Source organism: Eumetopias jubatus, unplaced genomic scaffold (assembly GCF_037043125.1).
Source record: "Eumetopias jubatus isolate StellerSeaLion01/CBP00866 unplaced genomic scaffold, mEumJub1_p1.0 scaffold_4, whole genome shotgun sequence".
NCBI lineage: Eukaryota > Metazoa > Chordata > Mammalia > Carnivora > Otariidae > Eumetopias > Eumetopias jubatus.
In genome coordinates, this window is record NW_028274810.1 from 22,274,152 (window position 1) to 22,286,735 (window position 12,584).

The 12,584-nt window shown below is 37.0% G+C and overlaps 1 protein-coding gene across 1 annotated transcript in view; it reads right to left on the bottom strand.

The window, feature by feature from the left end:
• The window catches only part of SLC30A7 (solute carrier family 30 member 7), an 85,416-nt gene extending 72,932 nt beyond the window's left edge, over positions 1 to 12,484 (bottom strand). Inside the window, exons 1-2 of the mRNA XM_028101965.2 lie at positions 12,242 to 12,484; positions 11,922 to 12,023 (exon numbers count right to left, since the gene is read on the bottom strand). Coding sequence (XP_027957766.1) covers positions 11,922 to 12,023; positions 12,242 to 12,321 — 182 coding nt within the window. The 5' untranslated portion in view covers positions 12,322 to 12,484. The remainder of the gene's footprint in view (positions 1 to 11,921; positions 12,024 to 12,241) is intronic.
• Between the last annotated feature and the right edge of the window lie 100 nt (positions 12,485 to 12,584).

Here is a 12,584-nt window from a genome sequence, read left to right on the forward strand (position 1 = left end):
CAAAAAAAAAAACACATTTAACAAAAAAATGTAAAATTTATACTCTAAAACTATAAAATATTATTGAAAAAAATTAAAAAGACCTAAATAAATGGAAAGACATCCATGTTTATGGATCAGAAGACAATACTGTTAAGATGCCAGTACTCCCCCAATTGATCTACAGATTCAACTCACTCCTATCAAAATCCCAGCTGACTTTTTTGAAGAAACTGACAAGCTGATCTTAAAATTCATATGGAAAAGCAAAGTTGGAGGACTCACACTTCCCAATTTCAAAGTTTACTATAGAGTTAGAGTAATCAAAACAGTATGGTGCTAGAACAAAAGTGAACCTATAGAGCAATGGAACAGAATTTAGAAGCTAGAAATAAATCCTCACATTTATGGTCAACTGACTTCTGACAAGGATGCCATGATGGAAAGAATACTGTTTTCAACAAATGTATTGATACAACTGGATACCCACATGCAAAAAATGATTTTTGCCCTTATTTCACACCATACACAAAAATTAACCCAAAATGGATCAAAGACCTAAACATAAAAGCTAAAATGTTCACTACCTTGGAGAGGCAATAGTTTCTTTTATAAATAAGACATCAAAAGCACAAGTAACAAAAGCAAAAACAGAAAACACAGACTGGACATCACTGGAATTTTAAAACCTATGTTCTTCAAAGGACACTATTAAGGAAGTTAAAAGCCAATGCACACATGGGAGAAAATATTTTGTCAATCATATATTTGAAAAGGGGCTTGTATCCAGAATATATGAAGAACTCTTGTTTTTTAAAGACTTTATTTTTAAGTAATCTCTACACACAACATGGACCTCAAACACAACCCCGAGATCAAGAGTCGCACGCTCCACCATCTGAGCCAGCCAGGCGCCCCTATACGAAAAACTCTTAAAACACTTCAAAAAGATAAATAATCCTTTTTTTTTTTTTAAAGATTCATTTATTCAGGGGCGCCTGGGTGGCTCAGTCGTTAAGCGTCTGCCTTCGGCTCAGGTCATGATCCTAGGGTCCTGGGATCAAGCCCCATGTCAGGCTCCCTGCTCCGCGGTAAGCCTGCTTCTCCCTCTCCTGCTCCCCCTGCTTGTGTTCCCTCTCTCGCTGTGTCTCTCTCTGTCAAATAAATAAATAAAATCTTTAAAAAAGATTCATTTATTCATTTGAAAGAGAGAGCGAGCGAGCACTGGAGGGAGGGGCAGAGGGAGAGAGAATCTTAAGCAGACTCCACACTGAGCATGGAGCCCAAAGCAATGCTGGATCTCATTACCCTGAGATCATGACCTGAGCTGAAACCAAGTCATTGCTTAACCAACTACGCCATCCAGACGCCCCAAGATAAATAATCCAATTTTTTATTTTTTTTTTAAAAGATTTTATTTATTTATTTGAGAGAGACTGAGAGATAGAGAGCACGAGAGGGAAGAGGGTCAGAGGGAGAAGCAGACTCCCTGCTGAGCAGGGAGCCCGATGTGGGACTCGATCCCGGGACTCCAGGATCATGACCTGAGCCGAAGGCAGTCGCTTAACCAACTGAGCCACCCAGGCGCCCGGTAATCCAATTTTTTAAATGAACAAAGAACCCGAATAAACATTTCTCCAGAAAAGACATACAAATAGCCAATAAGCACATAAGAGATACTCAACATCATTAACTACCTTTCAGGGAAATGCAAATCAAAACAATGAGACACAACTTCATACCCACACTATGACAGCTAAATCAAAAAAATCAATAACAAGTGTTGGTGAGGATGTAAACAAAGCAGAATTCTCACACACTGCTGGAATATTATTTGGCAATACAAATAAATGAATGCTAACACATGCAGAATATGGATGACCCTTGAAAACATTATGCTAAGTGTAACAAACCAGTCACAAAGGATCATACACTGTATGATTCCATTTAGATGAAAAGCCCAGAGTAGGCAAATACATAAACAGAAAGTAGATTAGTGGTTGCCTAGAATTAGGGAAAGTCAGGGGATAAGGGAATTAGAGGGCGATGGCTACAAGTACAAGGCTTCTTTCAGGGTAATAAAACTGTCCTAAAATTGATTATTGTGATGGTTTTACAACTCTGTGAATATACTAAAAGTCATTCAATTATATACCTTAAATGGGTGAATTGTATGGTATATGAATTATCTCAATAAGGCTGTTTTTTTTTTTTTTTTTTAATGATAACTATCTAAAGCAGGGATCAGCAAGCTATGGCCCAGATCACCATCGATTTTTGTAAATAAAGTTTTCCTGGAACACAGTTACACTCATCTGTTTATATACTGTCTATGGTTGCTTCTGTGCTAGAACAGTAAACTAGAGAAGTTGTGACAGAGACCTTATGGCCCTCTAAGCTTAAAATATTCAACATCTGCTGTTTAGAGAAAGTTTGCTAATCTCTGGTATAAAGCAAACACAGGTGCACTGTATTGTGGAGTTTAAAACATGTAAAAGTGAAATGTATGACAATAAAAGCGCACAGGACAGAAGAAAATAGAAGTATATTATTTTAAGATAAACATATTTGTGGTAAGTTAAAAATTCATCCTATGCATGCTAAAGCAACCACTAAAAAAAGTCACTAAAGGAGGGACATAGAATTCTGCACCAACACAAAGCAGATGTTCTGCTACCACTGGAAAAAGAGCAGGAAACTCACCCTCACCCAAGACTATCCACATGTACACAGAGTTTTGCTTTAACAGAAGGGGTAAAAATGTTGAAAACAACACAAACATACTCCCAAGGCCCAGGCTCACAGGGCCTGCCTAAGACTGAGGCTGGGTTAAGTTACTGAATGCCCCTCTGCCTTCACCACAAACCTAGCACTGAGTAACAAGAAACAGCAGTCTACAGCTTAGGGAGGAGTAGTGGGTGGGGGAATGCCATGAATATGAAGAGAGAGCTTCTGTGACACAGGCAAAAACCTAACCCAATAATGGCCTGACCGAAGAGACAGGCCTATTTCTAGTTACAAATACTATTACCTTAATAACCACAGCTCTTTATTCACAATGTCCAGCCTTTGATCAAAAATTTCAAGATACACAAAAAAGAGCAAGAGAAAGAACTCATTGTGAAGAGATAAAGCAGTCAACAGAACCAGACTGAGATACTGGCTCAGATACTGGAACTATCATAAGTATAATTATTATGTTAAAGGATCTATGGAAAAAGGTGAACAAAATGTATGAATTACTGGGAATTTCAGCAGAAAAATATGAAAATTTTAAAAAAGATTTATTTATTTGAGAGAGAGAGAGAGAAAGCATGAGTGGGATGGGCAGAGGGAGAGGGAGAGAGAATTCTAAGCAGATGCTGGGCTGAGCACAGAGCCTGACATGAGGCTCCATCCCACGACCCTAAGATCACGACCTGAGCTGAAATCAAGAGTCTCACGCTCAACGAATGTGCCATCCGGGAGCCCCTGAAATATTTTTTAAAAAATTAAATGGAAGGGCACCGGTTGTTTGAGCATCCAACTCTTGGTTTCAGCTCAAATCATGATCTCATGGTCATGGAACCAGCACCCATGAGGGACTCTGTCCTCAGTGAGGAGTCTGCTGGGAATTCTCTCTCTCCCTCTCTCCCCCTCTGCCCCTTCCCCTGCTCTCACATGCACGCATGCGCACACTCTCTCTCAAATAAATAAAATCCTTATAAGAAAAAATTTTATAAAAATAAGAATTAAATGGAAATGGGAGAAACAAAAAACAAGGTATCAGTGCTGAAGAATTCTTCCCATTGGTTTGAGAAGACCAGACCAGCTAAGGAAAGAATTCAGTGAATTTGAAGACAGCTCAGTAGAAATGTTCTGAAAGCAAGCATATCAACAGCTCAATATTTAAAACCAAGGAGTATCACAGTGGTTAAGAGCACTACATCTGAAGTCAGAGTACCTGGGTTCAAATCTCAGCTCCATGATTTACTAGTTCTGTCAATCTTAAATTGCTTAACTACTTTGTACCTCAATTTAGCCATCACTTAAACAGGGTAATAATAAAAAGTGTCATAAATATTATAATGATTGGACTTAATATATGTGAAACACTTATCACAGTGCTTGCCACATTAAAGCTACATCAATATTCCTATCACCATTATTATTAATAAATCACTATATTAATTAATAATACCTCATAATATCTAGTGTTCCCAGCATGACCTATAGCTCTTGACAATTTGGCTAGATGCCAGAGCCTTCATCAATTGTAAGTGCTACAAACTAAAGTGAAAAACATTCCTCACCTAAGTAGAAAATGCAGTTTTAAAATCTTCTCATAATTTGGAATAATTATAAAATTAGAAACTGAAATAAAACAATACATTTTTTTAAAAAGATTTTATTTATTTATTCTAGAGAGACAGAGAGAGAGAGCGAGCGAGCGCACGCAGGGGGAGAAGCAGAGGGGCAGAGATAAGTAGACTCCATGCTGAACATGGAGCCCCACCTCAGGGCTTGATCTTAGGTCCTGAGATCGTGACCTCAGCCAAAACCGAGAGTCAGGCGCTTAACTGACTGAGACACCCAGGCGCCCCCCCCAAAATACAATAATTTATAAATCTCTTTCAAGTCATCACAAAGTATTTTGGAAAATGTCTTAAATTTTATTATGAACTTTGTATACCTTATTCAAATATAGATACATAATACAGTTTAAGCAGTCTGTACTCCTCTAATACCCAACTCTAAGCGGAATGAGAATAAAGGAATAAATAAAAAGACTACATGAGAAAACTGATGCCTGAGGAGGACACAGTAAAGGTCCTATTATTCATGCAATTCTCTCAGATCTGTTATTTTAAAAATTTTTCCTTTCCTAACTGGATCTCTACAACACTACACACTTGAACCTTAATAGTCACATAACACTGAAAATAAACTTTATTATATTTTCAAGTATGAAAGACCCATTTGAAGAATATCTCTGCACTGTGTTATAAAACCACCAATAAAGACATTGTTTATGATTTTGTTTTCTATGCTGTGACAAAGGACTAATATGGTAAGTTACTTTTAAAATTTCGTTGCAGAAAATGCTCTATTCTGATAAGACAATGCAGTTGTGTTGTAGTAAAACCTGACAGTGAGAATTTTTACCCATCCCACCTTAACTTTATGTAACTTTACAACTAAATTTAAAAGTCAATTTCAGTAACTACATTAATTTACATATTTAGTAGGCTTATTTTTTCCACTCTATACATGGTTCTTAACATTTTATTTCTTAATTTAAGGATTTTATTATATATGTGACTTCTATTTTAAATGGCCATAAATTAGTTGTGGAAGAAGGCAGGGTATTCATTCTAAATAAATACAAATAAAAAAATATTTACTGATATATTATGTACACATATATTTAGTAAAACTTGCTAGGGGTTGAACTGTGTCCTCTTCCAAATTCTTAATTTGAAGTCTTACATCTCCAGTACCTCAGAATGTGAGGTAATTTGAAAACAGGGTCACTGCAGACATGCTTCATTAAGATTAGGTCAGTAAGGTGGGCCCCAATCCAATATGACTGTTGTCCTTATAACAAGGGGAAACCTGGAGACAAACATGCACCACAGAGACCACTGAGTAAAGATAAGGTATCAGATGAGACTTCTATAAGCCAAAGAATGTGAAAGATTGCCAGCAAAGCAACTGAAGCTAAGGGAAAGCATGAACAGATTCTTCCTGGCAGACCTCAGAAAGAACTGACACGGCCAATACCCTGAGCTTAGAATTTCAGTCTTCAGAACCACAAGACAGTAACTTTCTACTGTGATACTTTGTGACAGCAACCCTAGCAAATTAATACACACTATTTTTTTATGACAAATTTATTTTAAATATACTTAGTGGGCATCAAACATTGCCCTAATGGGAGAGAGATGGTAAACTTCTTCTGTATGTTACAGCAATTAAGTTCCCTTTTCAAGAGGTTTAAATATAGCTTGGGAATTTTAATACTCATCAAAATGAGATTTTAATTTTATTTAAATTTTAAGTAACTTTAATTTTCATTAAAATGCTATTTCATTTTCAGTATATTATAAAATATGATTCCACCTGAAAAACGACTCCTTCTTCTAAAGTGGAAGAACATCATATTCTTTTTTTTTTTTTAAGATTTATTTATTTATTTATTTGACAGAGAGGGACACAGCGAGAGAGGGAACACAAGCAGGGGGAGTGGGAGAGGGAGAAGCAGGCCCCCCGCTGAGCAGGGAGCCCGATGCGGGGCTCGATCCCAGAAGCTGGGATCATGACCTGAGCTGAAGGCAGATGCTTAACGACTGAGCCACCCAGGCGCCCCAGAACATCATTTTCTCTTAAAGCACTGCAATATGGTCTTTTTATTTAAACCTGGTATCATGATTTGAAAATTACTCAGCTGCAACTACGTAGGCAAACTCATAGGAAAAAGAGTCTACTTCTAATTCTCTGTTCACCTATGTATCAAAATACTCTCATGAGGAATGCCTATTTTACTGTTCATCTTCAATATTAGCAAATGTTTCTTATTTTGAATTATCATTTAAACCACATGGCATAAATTTCCTTAGAAATAAAGACAGCATGAAAATATTTCAGGTTATCTGATTTATATACCAAATGTAACCTGATGAAGAAAAATTAGTTGCTAAAAGCAGCATTCTTTTTTTAGGCTCCCATCTTTAAACACTGTCAGTTTCTCTATGATTAATTTTTAAACTTTTTTTAAGTGACTACTTTCTAAAGATATTATAATAATGAAAACTCCTTAGGATACAAAAGAGAAACCTATCTTGAAGCAAAACATAATAAACACGAATAGAACATTTAGCAAAAGAAACTTCTGGAAAAGATTTTAAGGTCTAGTGGAGGCAAAAACAAAGAAAGGGAGAAAAGAGCCCATAAATTGAGATTTAAGAGACATATCCACCAAATACTATAGATCTTGTTGGGATTAGATCTTGTTTGGATTCTGATTTATTAAAACAACTGTAAAAAGAAATTATGAGATAATAAGAGTCATCTGAACACTCACTAACTAGACACTTGATATTAATAAATTGCTAATTTTTTAAATAAATTGCTAATTTTTAAAGATGAGAATGGCATTGGGTAATGTTTAAAAAACGGGGGTGGGCTCTTATTTTTTAGAGACTCATACTGAAGTATGAGCATTTCTTTTAAAAGAAATTATAGTTGGTATCTGTGTTAAAATAATCCAGTGGTGGGACAGGTAAAAGCATAAGAAAGGTCAAAGCAAGAGGAAATGGAATAGGCTACCTGTTGATAAATGTTAAATCTGGGTGATGGGAAGGGACCTGAGGTTCATTAAACTCTCTACTTTTACTTACGTTTAAAATTTTCCATAATAAAATTTTTTAAAAAGTCTATTGATAACTAAGATAACAGTATATTTATAGTGGTTGTTAAAGATTAACTCAAAACTGAAGCTAGGGAATAATCAAGATAGGTTTTCATGAGATGGAAAGGAGAAAAGAAACAATTAACTGTCAATTTATTACCAAGAAATTAGAATCCTGACATTTGTATAAATTGTTAAGCTAACGAGAGTTACAATGAAAAACCCTCAACTCCACTACATTCCACTATATAATCCCTTACTTAAAAAAATTCTCAGCAAAATGGAATATTTACCTGCATTTTTAAGGTGAAAAGTAAAGCTGTAGGAAAGCAAAAGTCATCACCATGGACTGGTAAGTAATGTTGTCTTTTGAGAGGGGAAAAGCTGATAAAAGACTAAGATATACATGTTTTAATTCTATAGAAAAATGTGATTAATGGAAGCACATTCTTTACCAAGGAGTTACTTTACAAACATATGCTATGACATATTATACGAAGTAGGAACAAATCAATGCCCCGTATGGCCTAAAACATTTCCTGAACAAGTATTTACTTTGGTAATACAAAGACATTTACTTTAGAGTTATATGACTTCCCTTTATGTCTAAAGGGAAAATGATTGTAATAGCCTTGGTAAAAAATATTACTGAAATTAAATTTTCTAATAGACAGTGAAGTACAAAAGAGCATAAGAACAAAGGACACTACACTGAGATACTAGAAAAAAAATCATGGTGTAGTGGAAAAAAACAAAAACAAAAAAACAAAAAACCTTGGATGACAGGTGCTTCTAGGCTCTGCTGTTACCCTGGGAAAAAAAACCCTGGGTCTTGGTTTTCTATCTATAGAAGAAGTCAAACTAGCTTATCTCTTTCTAGTCCCACTTCCTGAGCCTACAGTATCTTTCTTAGAAAGAATCTCTGACTTTCAGCAGAATACCTGTTTGACTGGAACAAAGACCACATTTGCAACTAGGTATGACCAAAATGATAAAGGTTTAGCCACTGAAACTTAAGTCAAAGTGCTCTATGTCTGTCCAGATAAATCTCCTTAAAAGAGACTATATATACTTTTTATCTTTTTTCCTCCACTCTAGACAATCTACTGCTAGGGATGGCTGGAACTCTAACAACCATTCTGGAAATAAAGTTTTGTCTTATTTAAGAAATAATTGTTTGGAATTTTTCTGTAATTTCAAAAAGAACTTAATCCTAGATGGTACAAAACAACATACTTATACTATATTAACTTGAGATTAAGTAGTTATTCAACAATAAATACTAATGAAAATAAAATGCTAGAAGGAAAAAGAATCCTAGAAGGAAAGATCACATATGGTATTCTTACCATTTTCCTACTAACTTCAAGGAATAAGAGAAAAGAGGGGGTTAATGATTTTCCTCCCCTCTAACAGGGGTAGTTAGTACGTTTAGCGTTGGTAGATTAATTCCATACATTCATTATTCCCTCATTCTTCATTCAGCAAATATGTATTAAGCACTATGTGCCATGTACTAAGGTGCCTGAATAAGACAGAAGAGATCCCTATTTTAATAAAGTTTACATTCTAGTGGAAAAGTAAAAAGCAGTGGATATTTAATGGTGGAAAAATACACAAAGAGCTTAGCTATTCTTCCACTGATGACACATTCTCACCATCAAAAATATAAACTAATTTTAACTAAGTTCTTCCTTTATTTTTTTAAAGATTTTATTTATTTATTTTAGAGAGAAAGAGAGAGCGCGCAAACACACGGAGAGAAAAAAAGCAGACTCCCCACTGAGCAGGGAGCCTGACTCGGGGCTTGATCCCAGGACCCTGAGATCAGGGCCTGAGCCGAAGGCAGACACCTAACCGAATGAGCTGCCTAACCAAATGAGCCTAATTTCTTCCTTTAGCTAATGAAGGCTCTAAACAAGAAGCAGAACTATTTAATATTCTTTGCAACTAGATCAACTGTTCCTATAAACCTTTATTTGTGAAGAGAGAGCATGTTTTATCCATCTTTTAATTCCAGAATGGAAAAAAATTCTTGACATTTCATAGTCATAACATCTTGAAACATAATTTTTATAGAATGAAAATGAACACAGAAATGACTATGATAAACAAAATAAATTCTAGAAAGGCATTTTTTCAAGGAACTTAAAATCTAACTGAAACTTTAGGAACAGAGATAATCCAGTCATATAAAGAAATTGTTGATCAGTCAACAAAAGGGACTAAAAACTGTAATATCTAAATAAGACATAAAAACCCAGATTATGAAAAGGCCCAAGCGATTTTTAAATATGCCAAGGCTTCAAAAGCAATGTATTTGTACTCCCAATCCTCTGATAAAAATTAATATTAGGGAATAAGTGATTGTGGATGTGGAGGTTAACCTACTGATGAATACCTACCTACTAAATGATTTAGGTATGACAGACATTAGTTCAGAGCTGGATTTCAAATGTGGAAGATATAATAAGACAATCAAAGAGAGTAAACTGAAGGAAAAGAGATCCTAAAGTCAGGAGAACAAGCCACCAAAGGGCAGAAGAAAAAGTCATATACCACTGATGTTTTCCTTATGTACTGTGCATACTGATAAATGGCTTGGAAAACAGTGGTTTTAGTACAGTTGACCCTTGCACAACACAGCCTTGAACTGCACGAGTTCACTTATATGCAGATATTTTTCAATACACTAAGGTATCATAAATGTATTTTCTTCCTTATGATTTTCTTAATAACATTTCCTTTTCTTTAGCTTACTTTATTGTAAGAATACAGCATATAATACATATGACATACAAAATACGTGTTCATCAACTGTTCATGTTATCGCTTAGGCTTATGGCCCATAGTAGGCTATCCGAAGTTAAGTTTTTTGGGGAGTCAAAAGTAATACACAGATTTTTGACTGCACAGGGTTCATGCTCCTAATCCCCACATTGTTCAAAGGTCAACTGTAATTTCCTCAATAGATCTCTACAGGTCAAAAAATTTACTTTATACCTAACTTTCCATGAAAGAAGTGGTCTAGGCACTTCAAATATAATTCCCTTGAACGAGACATTTCACATAGTAATTTATGCAATGGAAGGCCATATCGAAAGATAGTGTATTGTAATATAAAGTAACTGTAGCTAAAGTGTACATATGCAAACCAAGTTATAGTCTTGATACAGTCAAGTACATATGCCACAATATGGCATAATTTAAGAAGAGCAAAATATATTATAAATACTGTATATTTATAATAAAGCATGATTATTACAATACAACATAATGCTTTTAATATACAAAATGCATTGAAGGATAGTCCTATTATGGGATGCGTATATCTACTTCTCAGAGGATTCAAAATGGTTATTATATATACTAAAATTTTATTATGTTTCAATATGCCCTTTAAAGGGGTGACTAAATCAATAACCTGAGTATTTTTTATAAAATTGAGTTGACATCTGAACTGAAAAGAAGTCCACTTTTTCACATAAAAATGTAAATGCCACAAAAATGGTGATCTTATTTAATGTCACTGTTCAATCTCAATAGAGATAAAGATCAAGGACAGCAATTCTCTCTGAAAATGTACTATAAAGGAAAGGACTAACTCTAATTAATAGAAAATAAAGTATAAATGGCATTGGTTCTTAAGCTGGGGTTCAAGATGTATTTCAAAGAACACAGTATCACCCTGAATGAAGTTTTATATAAAATTCTGAGTGTTGGTTTTTATCAGATTCTCAAATGAGTGTGAGATTTAAAGAGCATTCAGCACACTTAGAAGTGTAATGATCTTACTGTTAGCTGAAGAATTTTACAAGCCCCTAAGTTATTCAACAGCAAATACCCAGATAATAGTACTTCATTTCCAGAGTCCCTGAATTTACCTCTTCGCAAAGCAGTTTCAAAACCAACCAAACAAACCCAAAGATGGCACAGAAACCCATCAACTCAAGAGGTGTAAGTTTGTAGAAAACTATATGGGATTTTCGACTGCAGTCAAGATCAGAGGAAAATCATCTGACAGTCGCAACATAAAATTAAAGAGAAGAGAATGACACATATTTCTCCGGATATCCCCTTTATAAAGCTCTTTCCCATTCCAAGACCTAATAAATTAAGTTGAACATCTCAGACACTCCCTCTCGGAATCTTAAGGGTGAAATCCAAATGCCACTCCCCCATAAGAGAAGCAAGGAACACTCCCACCCCAAAGAGGCAGGAAACAGGTTTCTCCCAATTTCAAGAAAGTGAGCAAAGCGAAGTTTGTAGTCAAGGATGACTATCAGCCAAAATGAAGGAGACTTGTCACTCTTGTTTGACGGGAGGGGTGGGAAGGCGGGACCCAAACCTTAATGCTGCCGCACACGACGGGGCCCGAATCTTCAATGTAGCCTTGCCAGATTGGTGTGGAATTGAGAAAGCAACTCAGCAGCAGAGCTGAATGGCAAAGGCAAGACCTGAACCTCCTGGTGAGGAATTACGTGGCACTAAGCAAACAGTGCTTCGTCTCCCCCACCCCCTGCTTCCGCCCTGCTTTTCCCCCTTCGGTTACCAGTTGCTCCAGATGCCGTAGAGTAGTTCAACAAAAGCGAAAGAGAGGTTCAGGCACAGGAAGAAAAACAGGTTCCGGGACGTCTTGTCCGACAGGATAGACCTGGGGGAGTGATAAAAGTGGAGAAGAGGCGGGAATCAAAGGGGTGCCAGGACCCGGAGGTTGGGTCTCCTTTCAAGACCCTCCCAGTCCAAACCTCCTTTCCTCACAGGGAACGAAGGTGTCCCTGACGCTCCCTCCCTGGACCTCGGGTTATCCTTAGGTCTGGGCCTTCTCCCCTTCGGCCGGATACCCCCTTCCCGCAAAAACAGCACCCGCACCTAAACCAGCCCGAAATCTTGCCGAACAGATTGAACTTGGGTGGTTTGTATTCATCGTCCTTGATGGACAGGGGCAACATCTTCTCTGCCCGGCGAAGCGCCGGGTCTACTCCCCTCTAGAAGTGGCTCCGTGGGTGATGGTAGTGACAGTGGTGACGCCTCAGATGGGATTCCCCAGCGTTTGTCCCGGGCCGCGCGCCGCTTCGAGACACAGACACAGACACACACCCGAGAACTCGCCGACTTCCGGCCCGGGCCGCGCAACGCGTCCTGGGACGCGAAAGGGGGAGGCGGGGCCGGGGGGCGGGGGCTTGTCCGGCGGTGGGCGGGGCTTACGGTGGGA